This window comes from Cynocephalus volans, chromosome 11 (assembly GCF_027409185.1).
Source record: "Cynocephalus volans isolate mCynVol1 chromosome 11, mCynVol1.pri, whole genome shotgun sequence".
Classification (NCBI taxonomy): domain Eukaryota; kingdom Metazoa; phylum Chordata; class Mammalia; order Dermoptera; family Cynocephalidae; genus Cynocephalus; species Cynocephalus volans.
The window spans coordinates 76,004,345-76,031,449 of record NC_084470.1 but is presented as its reverse complement, the minus strand read 5'-3'; the positions used below and the strand labels follow the sequence as shown (position 1 = coordinate 76,031,449).

At 38.4% G+C, this 27,105-nt stretch overlaps 2 protein-coding genes across 2 annotated transcripts in view; one reads left to right on the top strand and one right to left on the bottom strand.

Moving 5' to 3' along the window:
• Positions 1 to 27,105, top strand: part of SUCLG2 (succinate-CoA ligase GDP-forming subunit beta) — a 259,766-nt gene that overhangs the window by 99,455 nt on the left and 133,206 nt on the right. The window lies entirely within an intron of this gene.
• Positions 23,724 to 24,236, bottom strand: LOC134390856 (large ribosomal subunit protein P1-like). The gene has a single exon (XM_063114632.1). It carries the CDS (start codon positions 24,234 to 24,236, stop codon positions 23,724 to 23,726), a length of 513 nt encoding a protein of 170 aa, XP_062970702.1.

Here is a 27,105-nt window from a genome sequence, read left to right as displayed (position 1 = left end):
TTCATCCTCTCCTTACTTTGCTACTTTAAAATCTATCTGATGCTTTCCCTTCAGAGTTGTAGCCAGCAGGGTCTCGCCATTTGGCCGAAAACATGCCCCTCACTCTTTTTCATTTGAGGGATCATTTTGGATTCTCCTTATTCTGTTGCCTCTTGTGTAACATGAATACGCTTTTCTTTAGCACATTTAAGCCCAACAATGAATTTTTCTTAAATCGTAGCAAGTTCAATGAATGACTCTGATACCACACAGTTCCTTTGCTGTCCTGTATCTGTCTCTCACACACAACAAAAGTCACTGACGCCTGGTCTCCAAGTTGCCCTTGTTTAACATTTCGGTGGAGTTTAATTTCCGCAACTATTCTTGAGAGAATTGATCAATGCACGTCTTTATCCTTCACTGAGATTGTTAATAGGGTTGTCCTCATCATCTTTTCTTTCCTCTCTTTCTCTTTTTGGAGTTACATGCAATTGGATTAACTTTCCGGAGCCATAGTTTCTGAAAACATTTTCACAAGAACAAGAAGACAGATTTTCTTTGTATATAAATAAAGAAGACAGTTTATGCTGGGGAATGAAGAATCTTTTAATAAAACATTGTCCCTCTTCTACTTTGGTTCAACTGGGAAAAATCAATTTTAGTTCTTCTAGTACAAAAAAAGATCAAAAAGAAAAGCTGACAGTCTAAACAGGGCAAGGTCTGATGCTGGACTTGGGCTACATTTCTCGGGTGAACTTTAAGTAGCCTCTTTCCAATGGAATAAATTTAAGAGAGACTAAAGTTTTTCTTCTGTGGAAGTGGGAGTAAAGAAGGACTTGAATATAAAGGTTGCCAAAATGTTTTCAAGTTACTATTTTCTGTTCAGGAGTTTCTTTAAACTCCTGACATAGGAAGTATAGTTCTGCCATATTTAAATGCAGTGTTACCTTATATTTAAAAGTATTTTGTTAATTTCCATTGATATTTTTCCCTTCCTTCTAAAGGAAGCTTAAACACACTGCAGTTAAGAGGCATAAAAACATAATGGAGTGGAAGAAATCTGTAATTGTAAAGGTAACTATTAGTCTTTAATATCCTGGGTAATTATATCTTTCCAGTTTTTAAAAGTTCATTTTATTCACCTGTGGAGATAAACATAATGCCACATCTTTACTTCTGCTGTGTGTGTTTTTAATGAATAAGATATAATTTTAAAAAATAAGAAAAGTATATTACTGGAAGATAGTAGAGGAGTTGTTACTTTGCAAAGTCCATCATAAAGTCTCTTAAGAAAATATGGTTTTTACTTTAGGAAAAATCACACATAATTTTTAGAATTTCTATAAGTAATACATGGTCATAGAACAAGTGGAAACCAGGGAGAATTACAAAGAAGAAAGTAAAACTCACCTGTTTGTCCCAGAGAGATAATAATTTAGTTCATCTACTTTAAGCTATTTTTCTATGTGCAAATATATGTGCATATGTAATTGTTTTCATATAGATTTATTTCACAAAATTAAGACCACACTTTATATAATTATATTTTGCTTTTTTACATTAAGAATTGTATATGAGAATTTTCCTATGTTGTTAAATATTCCCCTAGATTTAATTATAATGATTGTATTTAAAGTCTATCTGTGATATTGTGAAATATATATTTGTTCTTCCCTGTGTCCTGGCACACAGCTCCTAAAATCCTTAGAATCTCCAAAGTGATCAGTGTCTTTTTGTATGCTGAAGAGTTGATTGATGGTTGGCAGACCCTAAATAGCTTCAGGATGGGGCTGGTTACAGGAAAGTCCAAGGCAGGATTAGAGGGTTGGGACTTTCAGCCCCACCCCATAGTCTCAGACTGGGAGAGAGGATGAAGGTTAAATTGATCACAAATGGCCAATGATTTATTCAGTTATGCCTATGTAATGAAGCCTCCATGAAAATCCAAAAGGACTGGGTTTGGAGAGCTTCCATATAGCTGAACACATGGGTTCCAGGAGGGTGGCATGCCCAGGGGAGGGCATGGAATCTCTTTGTCCCTTATGCATCTCTTCATCTGTGTCCTTTGTAATGTCCTTTATAATAAACCAATAAACATAAGTGTTTCCCTGAGTTTTGTGAGCCACTCTGTCAAATTAAGTGACCTCAAGAGACCCACCTTGAAACTGGTTGGTTAGACGTTCCAGAGGCCCAACTTTCCACTGGTCTCTGAAATTGGGGCAGTCTTGTGGGACTGAGCCCTCAACCTGTGGGATCTGAAGCTATCTCCAGGTAGGTAGTGTTGCAGTTGAATTGGAGGACACCCAGCTGGGGTCTGCTGTAGAAGTGCTTGGTGCATGGGGAAAACTCTGATACATTTGGTCACAGAAGTCTTCTGTGTTGATGGTCACTGAGTGAGAAAATAGGGAAAATACCCGGTTTGTTTATTCCTATATTCTTACTATCATTTGATGAATTAAAACTTATTTAATCATTTCCTCCTATAGAATTTTTAGGTTGATTTCACCACTCTAAATTTACAATCTGAGAAGTAAAGACATAAGGTCAAAGACACACTGGAATATTCACCTTGTTCAGAGATCCAAGGGTTTGTAAAAATTGCTTCTCAGCTGCCTGATGCTTGAGCATATTACTGCAAATGCTTGTCCTTTAATGCAAAATCTCGTCTTAAGTGGACAGATGTGTGATTCCTTCACTGTATTCTGTCTGATTGATTCAGAGTTGTGACGGCAGTCCCTGGAATAGACTGTTCCTTAGTAAATCAAAGATAAGAAGAGGAAGGAATGATTTTCAGATATGGTTGGCAGCTAAGATGAACAAGAATTTTAGAACATTTCCAGTTTAAGCAGTGAATATGCTTTGTGTCACCTTAGACTACTTTGAGTGACAGCTGCCTTGTTGTGTTCAATTCACAAGTGCCTTCAGCAGACCAGTTTCAAGTAATTGCACTGTGCCAGGACCTGGGGCAGTTGCTGGTGATATGGCATGAACAAGACGTGGTTTCTGCACTTGAAGAGCTCACAGGCTGGGAAGTGTGACAAAGAACTCTAGTACAATGTGATAAATACTGTAGTGGAAATTTTAATAAATTATTGTGGGAACAAGAGGGGTTACAGACTTCACCTGGGGACTCAGGAAGGCTTCTCAGGGGCCATAGTATTCTCATGCTGATGGATTATGAAGGGCATTTGTTTGTATGCCAGAGTTAAGTTATTTGGACCTGAGTCAGTGAACAGTGAAAAGTGTTACCTTGTTTTTTCTTTTTTAAAAAGCATGGCACATTTGTTTTTGAATAGCTAGTATTGGGTTACACAGTTGGGGTAAGACTGAAATCATAAAATAACTGGTTTACACAGATACCCCCAGTGGATTCTGTAATGCTACTGTTTATCTATTCAAAAGAAAACTACATTGTTTTGTATTTTGGGGTTTTTTTTGTGGCTGGCTGGTACTGGGATCTGAATCCTTGACGTTGGTGTTTATAACACCAAGCTCTAACCAACTGAGGTGACTAGCCAGCCCCAAACTATGTTGTTTCTAGTAGAGTTTTTATTACTAACTTCGTAAATCAGGAGCTATATGGAGTATATATGACAGTACGAAATAGTTACGTAATTATTTGTTGGATGACTTTTCTCCCCTAAACATAAGCCCAGTGAAAGCAAGGACCCTGTTGATTTTGTTTGCTTCCATATTCCCAGCACCTAGCACAGTGACTGACACATAGCACATATGTAATACATGTATTCATATCAGAATTCTATTGAATATAAGGTTTGATCCATCCCTTAGGTACCAGATAGTTACTCATTACTTTGATTTTCAAATGCCATAGTTTGAAAACCCAGTATATGTTTCACTGTTTAAAAACAAAAAACAAACAAACAAAAAACAATGGGAAGAATAAAAGTAGTATTAGAATACAAGGTACATTTTATTTTCACTGAGAAGGAAAAATACTGCTGTAAGATTACAGCAGGGTATGACTATGTTGATTGTATATTAAAAAAATTACAACGTCTTTCTTACTGTAGTGCCAGAATTTTGAGCTGTAATTGTTCTGTGTATCTTTTTGTTTCTTTTTGTTTTGGGGCTTCTGGCTGATACAGGAATTCAACCCTGGACCTTGGTGTTATCAGCACCATGCTCTAACCCACTGAGCTAACTGGCCAGCTCTAAGTCCAGTTCAAATATGAAACAAGGATTGTAGTGAGTACAAGCAGGAAAAAAATGCTGGTGAGCCCTGTAAGTCAGCTTAGCAAAGTGTAGATACTGTGATCCAGCATTTTGGAGATAAAGTTCCAAGGGAAAAGCCATCTAAAACATGGAGACTGTTTACTTACAGTGCTGGCAGCCTGCTCTGTTTACTTAAAGAAAGAGTATGTTAGATTGGCCAAATTACATTGTTATTGTAGATACACTTGATTTTTGTAGAAGGAAAAATTACGATAATCTTGAAGTTTCTCTCTTTTTATTCCTCCCTCTTTATTCCTTCACCAATATTACTTAATTGACAAAAGAGAACTTCAGGGACAGCTGGTACTTTTCTTCTTCAAATGCAGGCCCCTTAAGAACTTCAGTGAGGCTTGGTCAGCTTAAAAGGTTGCATATTGTATGTTCTGTACCTTGCCATTTTTTACTGAACGGTATGTTAGCAGTATATAGGGAGTTTCTTCATTCTTTTCATACAGTTCTTAGTATTCCAGTTTATGGATGTACCATATTTACTTAAACATCCTAACTGGCCCCATTTCTCCCTCTGTTCTTGTTAAAGGCCTAAAAGTTTTATTCTGAGGTGGCTGTACACTTGAAGCTCAGAGAAAGAGGAACATGGAGCATTTTACAGATTAGGAGCCTTGCTCAAAATCAGAAAAGAGGCTTGTTTCTGCTTCAGATACCAACCTGTTCTTCACTGTTGACAGCAGTTAGAATTCCAAAAACTTTTCTCTAAGACAGTGATTTCTGACTTGGGCTTTGGGAAAACCCAAGGTGTTTCCAGTCATTTTGTGTAGTATTATGACATTTTTAGGAAAGACATTAAAAAAAAAATTATTATATATATTATATATTATAAAGTATAATGATAAATAATAAACTAATAAAAATAAGCCAATTAAAAATAATAAAATATAAATTATATACATTATAATTTATAAGTAATATTACACATGCAGCTATTTTAATTAATAAATTATAAACCATAAATTATGTAATTATGCATTTTAGAAATTAAAATATCAAAATATATAAATTTTTTATGTGTGTATGCACATATAGCCCACTAATGTTTGCATGACTTTTTAGCCTTAATTAAGATAATGTTAGTAACAGTAAAGTAGAAACTACCACCTACTGAGCACTTACTGTGTGCCAGGTGTACTGTGTGCCAGGTGTTGTATTAGGGCATTTTATAAAAATCAGGTCATTTAAATTCTTCAGCAGACTTAGGTTGCCTGCTCTTATGGACAAGAAATAGATGTTGAGAAAGTTTATGTAACTTGCTTTGCTCTTGACCATTAACCAGTATAGTGCTTCTTTATTACATAAAATTGGGGGAATGTTTTGCCAAATAGGATCTAAGTCAGAACTTGGGCTCTTAAGGTACATTTAAAGGGCCAGCATGAAGGAACACCACCATTATTGGAGATTATTCAAGGAAGTTTACAGTGAAAATTTTTGTGCTCCTCTCATCTGCCCTAAGGGAGGAGGATTAAGGGTTGGTTGATGGCTTTAAATGTCCATAGTGGCTCTTCATCCTCTCACTGACCTGTTCCCACTTCACCCATCCAAAATGCAAAAGAGAATGGAGGTAGAGATGTAGGAAGAGGGGCCAAACATTGCTGGAAACCAAATGTTGGTCTGGCTTAGCATTTGCATCTAACTTTGTGATCTGAAGGCCTCATGGATGACTGACTGATAAATAGAGGAGCAACCTTTAGACATGATATATTGGGCATTTAAAACCTCTATAATGTAATGTGATAGAAAGCTATCTATTGTTAGATTTATTTGTGAGAGCTCTTTTCATAAGTGTGTGTCATGACAGGAATGCAGAAACCTGGGATGCACATGATTATCATAGCTGTTTAATTTCATCTGAATGCTGAGTATGCACCACTACAAAGTGAAACTCTCCATGGACTTCTTCAGTCACTTTCAAAGGGTGGACCGGAATAGAGTGGGGAAAAAAGAGAAACCGAGAGGGAATGATTAATTGAATGATGATTGAATGTTACAGGGGGGAGGGAGTATTTGACCAAACACTTGTTTTTCCAAGTATTTATTTTTGCATATTTTTGTTTGTATGGTTAGTTAGCAAAGCAGGTAGGATGCTGCAGCTATTGAACTTTGTGCTTCTCTTTTGTCAGACAAGAAGGAATTTTTTTTTTTTTGTAGTTGTTGAGGACTTTAATTTTGCTTAGCGTGAAATGCCACATGTAATTTGTCTTAATGTTGGCAATGTTTAATTGAAAACTAATGCAAGAAAGCAAAAGATATTAAAGAACCCACGTCATTTTCTTGGTGTTTATCAGTGTCTACCAGCATGGGAGTAAATAACTGTAGTGTTTGGTGTTCATTAACCTCTTACTATAAAAAGTTAACAGGCACAGTGCTTATTGCAGTACTTTTGCTCAGTGAAGTTTGTAAAAGTCACTAAAGCAAGATGAAATAGCCTCTGGGAATAAGAGAAACCTAGCGTAGTACTAAATAACTGAGAGAGTTGTATTGCTTCTTATAGAAAAACATGTTAGTTATCACAGAGGATTTTTTATGTGCTCTCTGGTAGGGTTAGAAGCCTAAAGAAAAGTACATAACTGTTGATATTAACTTGCTGAGTTTGTGTTTGTTGTGCTGTTTTTATATTCACTTGATGAGTGTGGGTGATGGGGAAAGGAAAAAATGGAAGTGGGAGGGGAGTTTGTCTGCTTTAACTGATCACTGCCACCTACATCCTAAGGCTGGGCAGGCACGCCCATGTTTTGCTTTTTAGTAACTTGGAAGAAGGGAGGAGTTTGTCCTTCCAGGAATGTGAAAAGGGAGACCTTGCGTGATGATCCACATACGTAGGAGTTGCTAGGAGGAGACACTAGAAAATCACTGGAGGTTAGCCCACACTCCCAAAGGCTGTTTTCTCTTGGGGCTCGGGGCCTGCTGAGAAGCATGAGGGTGTTGCCCACCTACCTGCATTCCAAGTCCTGCCCTTTGTGCTTCATGTCCTTTATCTAGTTTAACGCTCACCACCATGCTATGTTTGCTCTGGTGGTTTGGGAAAGGAAATCCATCTTAGAGAAATCTCTTGCTCATGGTTACAAAGCTAAGGGGTGGTGGAGTCAGGGCTGGAATCCAGATCTCAGGTTCTTTACCCGTATGACATGGACTGTATTAGTTTCCTAGGGCTGCCGTAACAAAGAACCACACACTGGGTGACTTAAACAACAGAAATTTATTGTCTCTTGGTTTGGGAGGCTACCAGATCAAGGGTGTCGACTGGGTTGGTTCTTCTGAGGGCTGGGAGAGAATCTGTTCTATGCATGTCTCATAGCTTCTGGTGCTTTTCTGGCAATCTTTGGTGTTCCTTGGCTTGTAGAAGCATCACCCTGATCTCTGCCTTTTATTTTCACATGACCATCTCCCTGTGTGTACGTCTGCGTCCAAATTTTCCCTTTTTATGAGTCCACTGTGATATTGGATTAAGGCCCACCCTAATGACCTCATTTCAACTAACTACTTCAACAACCTGTCTCTAAATGAGGTCACATGCTGAGTTACGAGAGATTAGGACTTCAGCAATTAAATTTGGGGGGGACACAACTCAACTCGTAACATGAACTCAGTTTTTCTTTCTGGTGGTCTTTAGATACATATTTTTTAAAGATTTAATTTTATTAGAGCAGTTTTAGGTTCATAAAGAAATTGAGAGGAAAATACAGAGAGTTCCCATATAGCCCTCCCCCATGCATAGCCTCTCCCATTATCAATATCCTCCCCCGAGTAGCACATTTATGGCAACTGATGAATCTGCATTGACACGTCATCACCCACAGTCCATAGTTTACATTAGAGTCCACTCTTGGTGTCATAAATTCTATGGGTTTGAACAAATGTATAATGACATATATTTCCCATTATTGTATCACACAGAGTAGTTTCTCTGCCCTAAAAATCCTCTGTGCATTATAATGTTTGTTTATAAAACATTTTATGTCAATTTTACAAAGTTTTATCTCTGGTAATATTTTTTTTTTCCTTAATGAAAAGACGTATAGATGATTTTTTCACTCATTCATACCAGAATTTAAAGAGATTTCTGGCCTCTTTCTCCTCCCCATCATAGTTCCTTCTGCCACCTCTGCCCATGAGGGTACTTCAAAAAGTTTGTGGAAGAATGGCATTAAAGATAATATGAACTTTTCTATGAAATTTTCGAAGTACTCATATTAGCTGTACAGGGGGATTCATCATAAAATATGAAATTATGAGATGTAGGCATGTTTTCAGTGAAGTTCGGGTATCAAGGTACTTTTTAGAGTTAATCTACACCGTGATACTGTAGTTCCCTTCTTATCCATGGGGATATATTCCAAGACTCCCAGTGGATGCCTGAAACTGCAGGTGGTACTGAGGCCTGTATATACTATGTATATAACATTTGCAATTTGAGGTGCTGCAGCAAAACTAACATGAATTTTCTTTTCCTTCTTCACAATTTCACAGAAAAAGATTTGTTCTTACTGTAGATCTTAGCAACCTCAGCATATGATTTTTATCTTTCCTTAAGTTGAGAACATTCAATTTATCACTTAAAGGAAGCACTTCATGGCTTCTTTCTGGCATATCCGAATCGCCAGCATCAATACTCTTGCACTATGGGGCCATTATGAAGAGAAATAAGGGTGACTTGAACACAGCACTGATAACCAAGCAGGGACAGTGGATCTGATAATGATGCAGGTTACGAAGTGACTACAAGGCAGGGAGTGCTCACAGTTGGATCCACTAGACAAAGGATGATTGAATGGATTAATAATGGTGGTCATGGACAAGGATGATTCACATCCTGGGTAGGGCAGGGCAGAGAAGAATGGCACCCAAGTTAAAACGTATGAATTGTTTATTTCTGTAATTTTCCATTTAATGTTTTTGAACCACAGTTGACCATGGGCACCTGAAACCGTGGAAGGCAATGCTATGGGTCAGATGTGTCCCCCAAAAGTTCATGTACTAGAAACTTAATCTACACTGTAACAGTGTTAAGAGGGTGAGAAATCCTATTACAGTAATTGAAAGGTGGGGCTTTTAAGAGGTTTTTAGATTGTGAGGACTGTGCCCTTTGAATGGATTGATCCATTCATGGAGTAACAGGCATGGTTCTGATGATTTTATAAAGAGAGTGAGTGAGGTTAACACCCTCTTGCTTAGTCCATTCTTACCATGTGATATCCTGCTTCTGTAGAAGTCCCTCACCAGATGTGTTTTCTGGACTTTGGACTTCCCAGCCTCTGAAACTGAAAAAATAAATTTGGTTTCTTTATAAATTACCCAGTTTCAGGTATTTTGTTATAAGCAACAGAAACAGACTAATACAGTGACATCTCAGATAATGTAGAACTACTGAATTATTTGCTCCCACATAAAAACTTGACAAGTTTAAAGTTGAAAATTGTGAAAGACTAATAAAATTAAGGATTTTTATTTTGTGTCACACTGCTTACCTTGAATAGGGTCTTGATATGTTTTGTTTGATTTTTTTAATCTCCCAGCTCATTACCTGCCAAAATTGGACCCTGGGGAATTGACAAAATTATACCCTATGATAAGTGTAAAAGGATCATGCATCCAGTTAACCCACTAGCCTGAGCTTCCAGAGGGAGCTCTTTCTCCAGCCCTACCGAGCCTAGAGCAATTACATCGATTGCTTGAAAAACACCACCTGCTTTTAGCGGAACTATTTATTTTTCTCTTTGGCGTCGTCATATTGCCGCAGTGTTTCAAACATTGCCTTTTGGAAATGGGTTAGTAGGAAAGTTCTGTTATCAGAAATTATCCGATTCTGAAGAAAATGAAGTCGTTCTTTTCAACTCACTCACTGATATGATACAGAAAGCTCAGCACTTTCTTGTAACTGCTCTAAGGTATTCCACAGGGTAATAGTGGTGAGCAGTCAAATGTGCTAAAATCCAGTTGGATCACAGTCCTCACCAACAACTGCCGAGCAAGAAGCTGGAATATCTCCACCACAAATATGGAAAGTGGGGCATCTTCTTTCTAGAGCGTTACAGATGCTGTTGAAGGTTCAATTTTCTCTGTGGCATTTAAACCGTATGATTTTTTTTCAGTGTCAAAGAATAGAAAATTAGTTTTAATTGTTACTTATAAGGCACCATATGGCCACTCTATAATTTTGGCTTCCCATGGAGCTGCATGTGCATATGGAAAATGAAATTAATTGGAAATCACACCCTGAAATCTATTATTAAGTTAATATAGCTAACAGCTTGTGGGGTGTCCTCACACTCAGCATGATGTAATTGCACATAATAATAAGTAACTATAAACTCGTAGAAGAGACAAGCCGGGATAAACAGAGGTCAAAGCGACAGGCATTGGAATGAAGAGCATTAATAATGAATGCTGCGGCAAACATTTCGGTTCCTCCTTGTCCACAAACCCAGGGTAGAGGGAAGCAGTTTAATCATATTCAAATAAATAATCAGCAGTCTTGTGGTTTTCACAGCCAAGGACCGATTTTTATTTTGCAGACTTGTATTTTGGCGAGCTAAGGTCACTCTTGGTAGAATTAGTGACAGTTAAGTCAGAGGTTTCCAAACTCCACTGTGCATAAAAATCTGCTATGGAACTCTTAAAAACACTGAACTCTGAATAAATTGGTTATCATAAATTGGCGCTAACAACTGTGTTCTAAATGGCTATACAATTTGTGATATTAATATTTCTTTTGTTATTTTTTGGCAGCTGGCTGGTATGGGGATCTGAATGAACCCTTGACTTTGGTGTTACAACACCGTGCTCTAAGCAACTGAGCTAACCGGCCAGCCCTAATATTTCTTAAAGTGTCCAACCTGACTATTATTAGGTCATTGAGGAGAGAATTGCATGTAAACTAGTTTTTATTTTTCTTCCATTGAGGGAGGAGTTTGTAAACCTAAATTACACCTCTAAGAACAATATCTAGAATTTTAGGTGAAAGACTCATTGACCAGACTTTTGGGATAAATACTAGTCCACGTGAGTCTTTCTGCTCGTGGTGGATGGTCTTTGTGCCTGCTAAAAGGATGGCCCAAGCCTGTGTCTCTGAAACCTGCTCTCCTTTCTGTCCTCTACAGATTATGCTATGTCATGCTCCCCATATTGCCTGGGTGTTACATTTGTTTTTAGTTTCCTTGAGTGCGTTACTTACATTCTTCTATTCCTGCTCAATTTCTGCCTCAGGGAAGAATTGTTTTGAGAAGCTCTTAAATGCCGTGCAGGTACTATGGTGTTGAAAACGTCTTGTTATCCAGCCCTAAAATGTGTTGCCCTTGGTAACTGTGACTGGTTTGTTCATAAGGCAGGTCGGGATTTCATTGGTGGACCAAAGGGAAGGAGATAATGGTGGTTTGGTGTACAGCTGAAGCCAGGGACAGTGGAAAGGACTGTGACTGCAAAGCTGAACAAAGCCAGGGAAGATATGCAGGTCCAGGAGGAGGATTTCTGTCCTGACCAGCAGAGACCCTTAGCTGTCTTTCAGTATCAGGGCTCCCATTCTTCCTGTGCAGTAGAGCTCTGATTTTTTTATTATTATTTTTTAATATTCTATTTATAAATGACTTCAAATTTAGTGGAAAACTTTCAAGTACGATACAGACTTCCATATTATTTTCCCCTTGATTCCTCAACTGTTAACATTTAATAGCAAGCTGCAAACATGGTGCCTCATCACTCCTAAACATTGTAGTATGTGTTTCTCAAAAAACAGGGACACTGTCCTACATTATCACCATTCCACCCTCCAAGTTAGGAGACGGTGTTGATACACCACTACTCTCCAGTCCACAAAGCCCATTCAAATTTCACCAGCTGTGCCAACAGTTTTTTTTTTTTTTTTTCTTTTATGAACCAGGATCCAACTTAGGAACATATGTTGCATTTAGTTACATATTTTTTGAGTCTCCTCTACTGTGGAACATTTTCTTGGTCTTTCCTCATCTTTCTAGTCCTTGACAGTTTTTAAAAAGAGTCTAGGCCCTTCCTTTTGTAGAATATCTCTCAGCCTGGGCCCATCCAGTATCTCATTTTGTTGTCCACCAATGGTCCAGGGGGTTTGTTCCAGGCTCTCTATCATCTTCAGTTTTGGGGTGTTGTCAGATACATCACTGATGGATGTGGCACATTCCCCACCTCCCTCAGTGCCTGTGCACTTGGGCTCCACCAGGTGTGGTGCCAATCCCTTCATGATACTTTCTCTTCCCCCCCTCCACACTCCTTGTCCTCAGGTACCAGAGGACCTCTCAGTTTTTCACTGAGTATAGGCCACCTGGAATAAAGACTATGTTTTGCAGCCTCCCTTGCAGCTAGTTGTGAGCTTGTGATTTAGTTATGGCTGGTGACAGCCGGTTTGACCATGAAGTAGCAGCTATGTGTTGAGGTACTGTGATGATTGTGGAGTTGCAACACCAGCCCTGAACAACACATCTTGGGACTTTATGTGTGAGAAAAACAACCTTTCTCTTATTTAAGGTTTTCAAATTATTATTTTAAATTTTTGGTTCCTCAACAGTTGAATTTAATCCTGCTAGACACAATGGAAATGAAAATAATTCTCAATTCAGTCAGGTAGTAGAGAAATTCATAAAGGTTGCTGGAACTAAATTTACTCAGGTACGGAGAGGGTGCTGAATTTAGTCTCCCTAAATCAAGTGACAAAATATGTGGATGTTTAAAATAATTAGAATAGAGCATAAAGGATCCAATGGAATGGTATTAAGGTTCTTGAGCAATATGAGAGCAACTGAAGTTCTTAAACAGCTAAAAATATACACACACAAAAAGCAGTGAAACAATGTTCATGCAGTAAGTGACGGTGATAGCTGACTTGTAAGAGGGAGGCTGACTTCTGTCTTCTCACATCAAATGGAATTCAGCAGAAGTAAGTGGGGCATAACCTGTGTAAACCCAGGGACGCTGACTTCAAGGTCGCTATGTTTGTGGGTCCCATTTGTTTTGATAACTGTTAAAAATAGTTTTCAGTCTGTCTATTAGGAGCACATGAAAGATCACTCCTACTCTGATTGAGAGGGCAACCCCTGCTCCTTAGAGTTGTGACCTCATCTATGACATGGGATTCCAAAGTATTTACTTAGTGGTTATGTTACTTTAACCCAGGAAGGTTTAGATTTAGTAAACAGATGATGAAATTTCTGAAACACATATGATTATTTTATTTATTTATTTTTTTAGAGGAAGTGATGTTTATTTTTTATTATAACGTGGTTGATTGTACATATCTGTGGGGTACACAGTTGAATATTATTACCTGTGTGCAGTATGTGTTGCTCAAATCAGGACAGTTAGCATATTCAACATTATACAATGTAATCATTTTTTGTGATCTTTTAGCACTTCCTCCCTTACCCTCCCTGACCCCCCTGCAATTCCCCCTTTCCCAATTCTGGTAACCTCAGTTCTTTTCTCTCCTTTTGGAAGTTCAGCATATTATTGTGATTGTTGTTTGTTTGTTTTTCTTTCTTTTATTTCTTTGTTTATTTTTTTTAGCTCCCACTTATGAGTGAGGACATGTGGTATTTCTCTTTCTGTGCCTGGCTTAGTTCACTTAACATAACTTTCTCTAAGTTCATCCATGTTGCTGTGAATGGCAGTATTCACTCCTTTTCTATGGCAGAGTGGTATTCCATTGTGTAAACATACCACATTTTCATTATCCAGTCATCTGACGGTGAACATTCAGGTTGGTTCTAACTCTTGGATACTGTAAATAGAGCTGTGGTAAATACGACGGTGCAGGTATTCCTTCAACATGATTTCCATTCCTTTGTGTATATACCCAGCAGAGGAGTTGCTGGATTGTACGGCAGTTATATATCTGTTTTTGTTTCAGGAACCTCCATACTGTTTTCCATAAAGCATGCACCGATTCACAGCCCCACCAGAAACAAAGGAGGGTTCCCCTTTCTCCATGAGCATTTGTTATTCTCTGTCTTTTTGATAATAGCCAGTCTAACTGGGGTGAGGTGATATCTAAATGTGGTTTTGATTTGCATTTCCCTGAAGCTGAGTGATTATTAAACATTTTTTCATGTGTTTGTTGGCCATTTGTATATCTTCCTTTGAGAAATGTCTATTTAGCTCCTTTGCCCGTTTTTTAATTGTGTTATTTGGTTTTTTATTGTTAATGTTGAGTTCCTTGTATATTCTGGATATTAATCCTGTGTCAGATACATAGTTTGCAAATATTTTCTCCCACTCTGTAGGTTGTCTTTTCGCACTGTTAAGTGTTTCCTTTACTGTGCAGAAGCTTTTTAGTTTGACATAGTCCCATTTGTTTATTTTTCCTTTTGTTGCTTGTGCTTTGGGGATCATATTCATAAGGTCTTAGCCCATTCCTGCTTCCTGATGTGTTTCCCCTATGTTTTCTTTTAGGAGTTTTATAGTTTCAGGTCTTATATTTAAGTCTTTAATCCATTTTGAGTTGATTTTGGTATATGGCAAGAGGTACAGATTTAGTTTCATTTTTCTACATATTGTTGTCCGGTTTTCCCAGTACCATTTATTGAAGAGGCACTCTTTTCCCCAATGTATGTTCTTTGTGTCTTTGTTGAAGATCTGTTGACTGCAGATTTGTGGGTTGAGTTCTGGGTTCTCTATTCTGTTCTGTTGGTCCAAGTATCCATTTTTATGCCAGTACCATGCTGTTTTGGTTACTGTAGCTTTGTAGTATAATCTGAAGTCAGGTAGTTTTATGCCTCCAGCTTTATTTATTTATTTTTTTTGTTCAGGATTGCTTTGGCTATTTGTGGTCTTTTGTTATTGCATATGAATATTAGTATTGTTTTTTCTGTTTCTGTGAAGAATGTCATTGGTATTTTGATGGGCATTGCATTGAATCTGTAGATCACTTAAGGTAGTATGGACATTTTCCAAATATCAATTTTTCCGATCCAAGAACATGGAATACCTTTCCATCTTTTTGTGTCTCCTTTAATTTCTTTCAGTAGTGATTTGTATTTCTCATTGTAGAGATCGTTCACCTCCTTGGTTAATTTTATTCCTAGGTATTTTATTATTTTGGTGACTATTGTAAAAGGGATAGCTTTCTTGATTTGTTTTTCTGCTAATCTGTTGTTGGAGTATTGAAATGCTACTGATTTTTGTGTGTTCATTTTGATTCTGTAACTTTCCTGAAATTGAAACCCATATGATTAATTCTAATCAATTATTAATTATCTCCATACGTTTTTTTTAGTTGATGTGTTGCTACTGTTTAAGAGAATTTGGTGTATTAAAGTAACTAATAGAATAGGCATTGAGTCCACTTTCTGTGTTTAACTTAGTAATTGACATCACTCTCCTAATTTTTATGTTAAAAGATAAAAGTTTTTGACAAAGATTATAACAGTATTGCAGTCCTCTTAAAGGTCCCTGAATCTTTTATTTTAATTTGTTAGGGAATCACTAGAGCAATTTACTACTTGAGAGGGTTTTGCTTTTCGGGTCAGAAAATTGAAGTACTTAAGAAATAAAATGGATATACTAAGTTTATAAATGTAGTTTAAAATGTATAATAAAACTTAAATTTGTAAAGGATACTAATTGCTGAAGAGTTTAGTATGTCCAACTTGAGTTTGAACCTTAATCAATAGTCCCCTTAAAAGTGAATTAAAATTTTGAACTTTTAAGTAAAATGATAATATTTGCCAGTTGAATTCAAAGGCTTATGAAAAAATGGATTTTTAAGCATTTGCCACTTAGTTAAAGTAAGTATTTAATTTAAAATTGCAAATCAACTCTTCTTTGCAGCACAGCCACCCTAGGTCTCCTGAACATTTTGACACAGGGGACATTTTCCTGTTGTAGTGGCCATACTGGAAGATTTGTGGTGGACAAGACTGCAGCCCTGTCAGGGACTGGATGCCACCCTGGACTCCAAAAGTAATTTCTCATGACACTGCCTGGGCTAACATGGTGAGGTTGGAGATTGTCAAGCTCTCAGTACATGAGCCGAAATAGGAAGTGTAATAGAAAAAGCATGGGCTGGAGGCCACAGCCCTCAAACAGTCACTTACTGTCTTTTGAATTCCAGAGTTTTCAACTATAAACTGGGGATGATAATTTCTAAATTATGCGATTATTGCGAGGATTAGAAACAATAGATGTAAAGTACCCAGCGTATTGCTTGTCACCCAGTAGGGGCTCAAACAACAATGTTATTTGTTAGTGGAAGTGATGAGGGTCATGAATTAGCTTAGGAACTGTTTGGGGACAAATCAGAGGGTTTAAGGCATAAAACCTATAGTAGTTCACACGCATTAGTCACCTGCTGTATTGCCAGACATTGTACAAAGTCTTTACGTGGATTGCATCCTTTTTTTTTTTTTGGCAGCTGGCCGGCATGGGTATCCGAACCCTTGCCCTTGGTGTTACAACACCCTCCTCTAACCAACTGAGCTAACCGGCCAGCCCTGGATTGCATGCTTGAATTCTCCCAACCACCCCTTGAGATATTTACTATTATACTCTCTATTTTACAAACAAAGTGATGTTTAGAGAAGTTAAGTGACTTACTTAATTTTACACAGCTGAGTAAAAGGAGTTGAACTAGAACATAAATCCACGAAATCTAATGCTAGACTGTTGGACTCAAGTCCTCATTCCAGCATTCCAATGTAGTGGGCATGTAGTGGGCATGCGGGTCTACAGTAACAGTGCTGCAGAGGAGGGAGGGCCAGCCAGTATTGCCTTTGACATTATAGAATTGCTTCCCAACTTTTGTACCCCATCAGTTTGGAGTGCTGTCTTTTTTTATAAGCATAATAAAAGTACTGGGTGAATACACTAATGGAGTGGGCTTTGTTTTATTACAAGGTGATCAGGTATATTAAATCACAAAAATATTTGGTTATGAAGACAATAAAAGGAATTGTCCTTGAAGTTGTTAATGTTTGTGAGCTACCTGATGGGCATAGCCTTTCATACGTCTCAGAACAAGAGGTTTGTGGTGGAGTTGCTATTATTGGATCGTTGTATTTTCTGCATTTTAATTGGCAGCCAGTTACCCCAGAAACCATCAGGAATTCTTCTCAGACTTGAAACTGGGTGGCTCGTGCTCTCCCTGACCGCTGTCATCTTATGCCCCCCAACCTCTTTCACTCTCTCAAACTTGAATCGGTGAGGGTCATGGGCAGTTGTGCTCTGCTGGTGTGGGTGGCTGGGAATTTACAGCTGTGTGATCTTGGGCAAGTGACTTTATTTCTGTGAGTTTCAGTGTCCTGCCCTCCAGGAATAGTATTTGCAGAGCACTGAAGTGCAGATAAATGAGATGAGATGTGTAAAGAAACCGTTCTTGGTGCATAGTCAGTGCTGAACATGTGCTGTCTTTAAGACATATAACAACAGTTCCAACCACCAATAATCCCCACAATAATTACAGTAGCAGTAGTGATGCTAAAGGACACATTGCTAACTCTTTGTAGTACAATACTCCAGCCAGACTTCAATGTCTTCAGCTTGCTTCCTAGCTCATTTTCTCTCCCCTGCAGGCTGCCACAAGGCTGGAGCAGTCCCAGTGTCAGTGTTAGGGGAGGGATGCACTGTGCTGGTTCTAGCTTCAGCCTGCTAATCAGGCCCAGATGGAATCAAGCTATGTGTCCTTTGCCAGAGTATGTGGCAGATGGGCCAAGGCCACTGGCACTAGGCAACAGCCATGCCTATCAGAAGGGAGACTGGTGAAAAGTAAGGAAACACACAGACCTTGGAACTAAACAAACTATCAAAGCATAAATAAAAGCCTGGTGTGCATTTGTGGCAGGAGAATCCTATTTGGGTTCCAGAGATGCTCATTTTACTTACACAAGCATTAGTCCATCTGGTGGGTGGCAGGGCAGTGCTAAATGTCTAGAGTTGGGGCTGTTCTTGAAGGCATCTGACCCTTTTAAACTTGATGTGAACTCATGACCAAAAAATGCCATGGCTGGCTTTGAACCAGAGGGTAAGCTGCTGAATTGAGAAGTGGCACCCTTTTGTCCCTGCTCCTCCATTGTGAGTCACACATCCCGTGAAATGAAGAAGTGGTGTTAAGCAAAATACACATGAATGGCATCATCTGTACACATCTCAGGCACCTGATTTAATCTAATATGTAATAAGCTCATTTAAAAAATAACTGTCATTTCCCCCTATTTACAGACACACTGCATGTTCCTTGTAGCAAATTTGCTGTAGAAAAAATTGCCCATAACAATCCTCCTCCACCAATAATAAGAGTTAACACTTTGATATATTTCATTCCAGATTTATCCTCGGTATACATGTGTTATATGCGTATATGTACATATATTTAGTGGTGTATATTTTGGGCTGTAGCAAGTTTTCCCCCCCTCTTAGCAATATACTGTTACTGTTCTTACCAGATCACAGAAATATATCTTGTATTTAAATCTGAAAATAGTTTTTACCTGATTATGAATAGTCATTGTAAAGAATTCAGGAAATACTGAAACTATAAAGAAGGAAGGAAAAATCACATGACCACTGTTGATGTGGACTTTATATCATCTCAGACTTTTTGGGGGGGGGGCATTTATATCTGTATTTTCTGAAGTTTGCAAAAAAGTAATGTACTCTAGTTTGTCACACAGATATGTTTTGGCTTTTTATCTTCTAAATACTTGTGGGTGGTTTTCTTTCAAAACCCCTACATTCTTATCAGAAGTCTGGAGTCCCATGATGTTAAGCTTCAGGCAGGTGACAGTGACATTGACAGCATAGAAAAGCTTTTGGTTAAAGATAGTCATTTTCATCACTCCATCACTTAAGCATCAGACCAAGGCTCTAAGCATCATCCTGCCTTTTCTGGAGGTTGCAAGTATCCCCAGGAGAATTCAATCCTTCCTTCAAAATGGAATAGCCACACAATAATACCAGGGTAGGTATGGTGCCAGGAGACACTTGGGTGCAGCTGTTGTTGATAGTTTCTGCTGAGTTTGCAAAGCATCACTGCTATAAAAATTCGTGTTTAAAATAATCGGTTGTTTCAATTTTCAAGACGTTACATATGCTTATGGTTAAAACAAATCAATTTTGAAATCAGTATTTTCCGTATCATTGACTCACTGTCTTAGGAACATTTCTGATTTGGATATCATGGTGGGAAGCTGATTGTTTTTTTAATACACATTTGAATAGTCAAACACCTGTTGGGTGCCTACTTATATGCCAGGCATTGGGCATTGAGCTTTGTGTGTGCATTTAATATTTTCTTACGTTTAATTTTAGTAAAAATCCACGAACAGAACTAAGATCCCATTGTCAGTGCTATTCTATTTAGCTATTTTGTCCTTAAGGATACTTTTGTAATATGTTCTCAGAAACAGTAACGTATGTCTTGATTGGGATTTGAGTCATACAGGTATATCCATTTAGCAAATTTATTAGATAATATACTTCAGATTTCAGCATTTTGCTGCATGTGAATTTTATCTCTTCCCAAAGTGGAACTGTAAGCAAATATTAATCTAGTTACAGGTATGCATGTTGAAGAGTTTAAGGGTAACTCTACTGATTTCTGCATCTTACTTTGAAATGCACGAAAAAATAAGATGGACTGTGATAGAGGGAGAGATATGTGATAAATACAGCAAAATGCGAATAGTTGTAGAATCTAGGTGGTGAGTATATGGATGTTTACTTTTCCATGTGATTGGAAATTTTCATAATAAAATGTTAGGGGAAAAGCCCAGTAATGAGGCTCCATGTGAGTGTGTTAAAGTACAGTCTCTCGAATGATTTTTCTGGCTTAAAAATCTGAGTATCCTTTTTGCTATAGATGTTTGACCCCTGAAACTCACTTAACTTCAGTTGGGTTATTTGTTAAATAGAGGTAACGAATACACTTAGCACAAATCTTCTTTCCTAGTAAGCGCCTAACAAACACTGTGATTATGATTTAGCTGTGCAAAGGCAATGACAATTACTAATGAATGACCGTGTGCTGAGGGTCCCCTATGTGCCTGGCACTCCCATTTGGTCATTTTCAGGAGAATGAGGCCATCTCATTCGCATCCGAACTAGAGAAAGTATGAGGGACTTGCTTGATTAGCAGAACTGGAGAGTGGCTTCATTAAGTTTGACAGAACCCCTCCCTCGCTCTATGGATACCCCTTGGTGTGGCATCTCCTTTGAACTAGAAGGGCCTTCAGAAGAGAGGTGGCATCTGCTGTGTTATACATGGTAGCATTCCCAAATCGATGTTAATTTAGTTGATTCATAAACATTGCTCCCTTTGCATAGGGTGAGGACATTTCCTTTTTCAGGGTTATGCTGTTTTTAGCTCTTTGGACAGGTGTCCTGGGAAATTCTTCTAGGGTAGCAGGATCTGTCCCCCTCCCACAGTCAAATCACATTTATGTGTTATGACAGACTGTTCCATCTCATGCTGGGAGGCAGAGAGAAAGGGTCAGGAACCTGGAAAAGGCTGCAGCTGGCTTTAAAGTAACCAGCACTGGGGGACACAAAGAGGATATTTCAGGTAATTCTTTGGATGTCCTATTATTTTTGGATGTCCATGCTACTGGAAAGTAAGGTGGAAAACAGAGTGAAAAACCATGATGTTGAGGGAATATCTTAATCAGTTCTGGTTGCTATAACAAAATACCATAGACTAGGTGGCTTATAAACAACAGAAATTAATTTCTCACTGTTCTAAAGGCTGGAAAGTCCAAGATCAAGACAGATTCAGTGTCTGGTGAGGTCCTGCTTCATGGATGGTGCCTTCTAGTTGTGTCCTCATGTGGCAAAAGGGGTGAGGGGTCTTTCTTTGGCCTCTTTTATAAGGACACTAATCTCATTCATGGGGTCCCTACTCTCATGACCTAAGCACCTTCCACCACCTTGAGGGTTAGGATTTCAACATATGAATTTTGGGAGCATACAAACATTCAGACCATAGCAGAGAGTGTGGAATATAGAATAAATGTTAGCCACATTTTGAAGGAACAGCAAGCTGTCCATGGGTAGGAAGAATAGACTTATGTGCTAGCTTTCCAGTTGTCATTATGAAATGTGAATCTTGAGTATAAATCTCTTCCTCATATAGGGGTGATTGGTTCATCAAGTATGAAACAGAACTTGATTTCTCTGCTACAGTAATACCATTGGAGAACTACTTAAAGACTGCCAGAATTTTCTTTTAGTTTTGTCAGATATGGATGCTAGCTCTTGAGTATTTTCCTGTTCTGTCTTGGGTGTTACAATTCCAAACTCAACTCAAAAATATTTCTTTCTTTTTTTTTTCCTCCAAGAAGTAAAATTCATACCAGCTTATTAATTCTCTGATTTTCTGTATATAACATTTGGCCTTGCTTCCCCCAGTATGAATTCTAGCTCAAGCCAGGCATTGAAAAATAAGATGCAGAAAGTCCTCGAAGAGACTAATCCTAGCTTGAATGCGCAAAGGTAATCAGAAAAGTTGTTTTGAAAACAATTTAAGAAAGTAGGTGCAGATTTTGCGGCTTCTGAGGTTAGGTACAGCAGGTTGAAAAATGGGTACTCCCAACTCGTAGGGATTTGAGTGGGTAACTCCTTATTTGGGAGTGGTTCTGAGGGAGAGTATGCTGGAGGGTGCAAGTTGAAGTCAGTGCTGATCTCTCTGGCTATTGAAACTAAGTCATCTCAGATATAATTAAACATGCAAATTAAATAACTTGGGAGCATTACAGGGAAGGAAGGAAGAAAAGGAGGAGAGAAGGAAGGAAGGAAACGAAAAGAAGTGGCATAAAGAGAAAAAGGAAATAGTAACTATTTCTCAGGTCTTCACAACCCTTGAAAGCGAAATACAAACTCTTCCCAGTTTACTGATATTGCAGTTTCATCCTTCAGGATGTAATCTAAAGCCCCCTCTGTATTTAACATTCAAACAATAGACTTAGATTTCAGACACAGTGAATGGATCAGGACAGGCAATAAAAGAGCAAGACATTGCAATTTAAAACAGCGCAATTTGAAAGCGACGTAACAAATTATGCTGGACTTCAGGAGATATGTGTATCATGGGAAAGTGATTCTGAGATCTTTCATCTCTCTTGGGGTGGGTCATTCTTGGCTTCAGCTTAACTGTAGCATGTCATCAACCATTTTACAAACTTTAAAATAGGAAATGAAAACCTCCTGGGTTCCTTTTTATGGCAACATCACCAAGCTGTTGCTTGAATCCTTACATTTCCAGCATTTGGAATTATAGCAGATTTAAAGTCTGGAATATGTGTTTATTTGCAAGATGGGGGCGTGTATCCTATATTATTGCTGCTCCTAAACAACCGGTTAGTTTGAATCTCACTGACCCCTGTGGAACTTTCCTAGAAGCCCTGTTTGAGAGTTAACTTACTTCATTGGGGGCTGTTTCAAGACTACCGTAATAAAATTATTGGAGATCTTAAAAGCATTTAGGGTAAACTATCTAAATTTAACAAAGGTGATCAATGTGTTTTTCTATTTATATGCTGTTCTTGAATATAGGGAAACAAACTTTAGTACCACATGTATATGTTTTCTGAAGATCTGAAATCACAAATTTGAATGATTTCTAGTGCCAAATCCTGGTATGCTTTACTGGTTTATTTGAAGTGATACTATAGGGATTTCTAATTTAAATAAGTAACTAATAAAGCTAATCTAATACAAATAGAAAAGCAAAGTAGCCTTTCTTAGTTGGTTATTCCTCCACTTCTTTGCTCCCCAGCCCTATCCACCTGGAAAACTCACAGGTCATCTTTTTGATGCCCGTGAAGTACTCTTCTTCTGTTGAGGGCTCTTCTAACCTCTCTCCTGCCCAGCTTGACTCAACACCATTTCCCCCTCCCACTTTAGTTTACTTTTCATGTTTATTATGGCATTAGTATTTTTTAGTCATTATTTGTTGGTGTCATTTTCCTCCAATAGATCTTACGTTTCTGAAAGGCAGTAACCGTGACTTTTTAAAATTTTTGAGTGCCCACGGAGTAGGTGCTCAGTAGATATTTTAAAAGGGCAAAACATTTCTCTGCCACTCTGTTTTCTTGCATGACACTTAGAAGGTCATGGTAAGAGATAATGAGCCATGTGTCCTGAAGATGTCTTCTGCAATCCTACTCAGTGTAGGCGTCTGTGACCTCATATAGTAAAATGGTAAATTAAAGTCTGATACAGAAATGAACTTTTAAATATTCAAGAAAAACTGCTATGGATAACTGCCTACATTTATCTCACATTATAAAGTCTTATTTATTTATTTTTCTGATAATGCATGATAATTACAAAAAAGGTAAATTAATTCTGAAAAGATATGATGCCGCTGCCATATAATACCACTTCCTATCCCCTCAAGATAACTGCAGTTAATACAGTAGTTTGGCTGTTGTCCATTTAGATTTTATTATGACTGTGCAACTGTTCACAGATGCAAGTATTTATTTGTAAATTATTAGTAATTAAGGTCCATTTATTATTTATTATTTTTTCAGAGTTCAGCTTTTTATTTAACTTGTTACAAAAGAGGTTTTGTCAAAAAGACCAAAGCCCATGTCATCATCACACTTCTCAGATTTTTGTTTCTTTGCTTCTACTTTCTTCTCCTCAGCTGGGGCAGCAGTGGTGGAGGGGGCAGGACCTCCTGCTGGGGTAGCACCAGCTGCTGGAGCAGGTCCACCAGCCCCTGCATTGCAGATGAGGCTCTCAGTGTTGACACTGGTCAGGGCCTTTGCAAACAAGCCAGGCCAAAAGGATCCAGTATTTACTCCAGCTGCTTTAATGAGGGCATTGATCTTATCCTCTGTGATGGTCACGTTGGTGTTGTGCAGAATGAGAGTCGAGTAGGTGCAGGGAAGCTCGGAGATGGAGGCTACAGTGTGGGCTAGTGCGGGGCTGGTGCTGCCAGATGATGTGAGGGCCTCACCCCATTGTGGCCTTAGACTTCTTGGAAGGACTGAGCACCTAGGCGGCAGCTGAGGAAAGGGGTCCATTAAGGTCCATTTAAAGCTTACTGTGTACATGAGCGTTTCCCCATGTTCATACATAAAGATATACTTAATCATTGATAATGGCTCTATAGTATTTTATTATTTTGTTATGTAGATATATAAAATTTATTTTTCTAATAAAGTGCAAATGTTGATGGACTTTAGATTGTTTCTAGTGTTTCAACATTATAATTACACTGCAGTGAACTTCTTATTTCTGTAATCAATTCATAGAAGTAGGACTGCTCTATCAAAGGATTTTCTGTGAGCATTGAGCAGATGGACCCCCTAATTGTCTTAGAACATTCCAAGAACTTTTTAACTGTTGTGAATTTTTCAGCAGCATCAAACATGTTCCTAGCCCTATTCCTTAATTTGCACAGGGCTCAGGAGTCTGTGAGAGGGAGTTTGGATTCAGTTTGCATTGGGAAATCAGACATGATTTTCCAGTAGGCCTATCAGAGAATGGGTCCCTATAAAGAGCAGAACTGGGTAGAGAGGCGAGGGGTTTCTGAGAGACGGTCTCTGTGAGTGAGAAGGAGACCACTGGGGAACAGGGGCTGGAGCCACGAGGGCACAGAGGTCTAAGGTTTAGTGTGAGGTGCTACCTGATTGAGCCAGAGTCTAACCTGGAGAGTGTGGGTCCCCTGGGACATACAGACCATGCTGTGAAGGAAAAAGCTGTGTCGCTAAGGCTCAGCCACTTGGATTTAGGATCTCCTCTGAAAAGACCCACTCATGAGAAGCTGAAGGATCTTCCTTGATTGTGGAGAGGGAAAAACCTAAGGGAAACTGGTGGTAGTTTGGTTAAGAGACTGTGGGCGGCAGAGTGATGGCAGACAGTGGAGCCAACATTCCAGACAGCAGTTGTGATTGCATATGAGAACACGTGTCACCAGTGGAGGGTCTGATAGAGAAATTGATTTAAACAGGAAAAAATAGGGAAATGATAAGATTTCTAATAAAGAAAGTGGGGAACTCAGAATATCAGTAAAACTGTAGTAAAAATGTAATATGCTGTAAAAGTGAAAGGAACATCTTTAAATATGAGTACAGCCAGGCAGTGTATATATCATATACATTTTAAGTTTTATGGTAATTCCAGTTGGCTCTGAAAATAAAAACTTCATGAGTTTATCTTCCCACCAGCAGTACATCCATAGCAGGTCTGGGCACTGCAACCTTTCCCACCTCGCTCATCACTGGTTAAGACTGACAAGAGCTCTTTTTGTCTCTATTGTCAGGTAGCTTCCAGTAATCTACAACTAAGGGTGGGATATTTCTTGGCGATTTTTTTTTTTTGGTAGCAGGGGCCAGCTGGCTGGTATGGGGATCTGAACCCTTGACCTTCGTATTATAATACTACACTCTAACTGACTGAACTAACCGGCCAGCGTATGTGGTGATTTATACTCTGTCACTTTGATGAAGCTGGAACTGTTTCCTAGAATTCTCTTCCCTGTATAATTTGAGGTTAGAGTTGGCCAAAAGAGGCATCGTCACAGAATGTGGACTGTAGCTCTTACTCTGAAGTTCATTGTGATTCGGCAGTGATCAACATATGTAGAGATCGCCGATGCTGGCAAGAGCTTGTCCTTGTTCTTCTGCTCCTTGTCTAGCTGTTTTCCCAACTGCTGACCCTGCTGATCAATATGGATCCAGGCCCATCATGAGTCCCATGTCCTTCCCACAGCTTCTCCTTTGCCACTATCCCACTTCTACATCTGGAGGTGCTGGTTCCTCTGCTTGGCCGTTTGGGGACTCCTGTGATCCTCCAATCTCCATTTTCAGATCTTCCCTTTCTAAACTCTTCCCACAATCATGTATATTTAATTCCTATAATAAACCCCTTATCTGCAACCCATAGTAATTCTGCTTTCCTAATTGAACTGACTCCCATCTTTGACTTGAAAATCAGGGGGAGAATTATTTTTTAAAGCTAATTTTCCTTTATCCTTCCTTCTCTTCAAGTGTACTGCAAAATAAAGTAGAAATGCTTTTGGTGTTCGTAATTGCTTTTCATCTTCCTTGACTGTTTCCAGGATCTGTCAAAGTAACACGTGTCACACAAGGTGTTTTTATTATCAGTGTATGTAATTATAGGATTAATCCGTCCTGTAATCTGTATAAGATTTCTTCTGGAAATTTCTTCTTAAGAAACTGGTTTTCTGCTGAAAAGTAATTTCTTCAGGTGGCTTTATTTGCAAAAGATTTGTTTAATGTCCTATGATTGCAGTCTTACAGTGTTAGAAATTCATTGATTAGCCACAGGTGCTTGAATAAGGTCATGTGGGTATTTTCACCATCAGTGTTAGGAGGTTCTTCCTTAAGATTTCTTGAAGAAAAATGTGTCTTTTAATCTAGTTGGCACAATGTACGACTGATTTACTAGTATTAAACTACATGGAAAGAGCAAGATTGTATCTTTTACTAAGAAGTCAGAGTAAGATATTACAACTGAATTGAATCTTGCTAGAGGTAATTTTTATGTAACTTTAAAATTTCTTTTGGGGGTGGGGGAGCTTGCCGGTACAGGACCTGAACCTTGACTTTGGTGTTATAACCCCAGACTCTTGCCAACTGAACTAACCAGTCAGCTCCTGTAGCTTTAAAAATTTTATCAGCAACAAAATGTGTATTAATGATTATGAGAGCAATAAATAACATAGTGACAAGATTAGAAGAGTAGGCTAATTTTTCATTGTAGATTTTAATGAAGCCTATAATGTAATATTAAATATATAATATTTTTAAGAGTATGGCAATATGTAAAAACAATGATTTAAATTAGTAATTTTTATAGATTAACATTAAAATTATTCCCCTTGAAAACATAAGCATGCTTTAAGATAATATTAGCTTCTTTATAATCAATAAACTGTTCAAAGTGGCATTATCATGC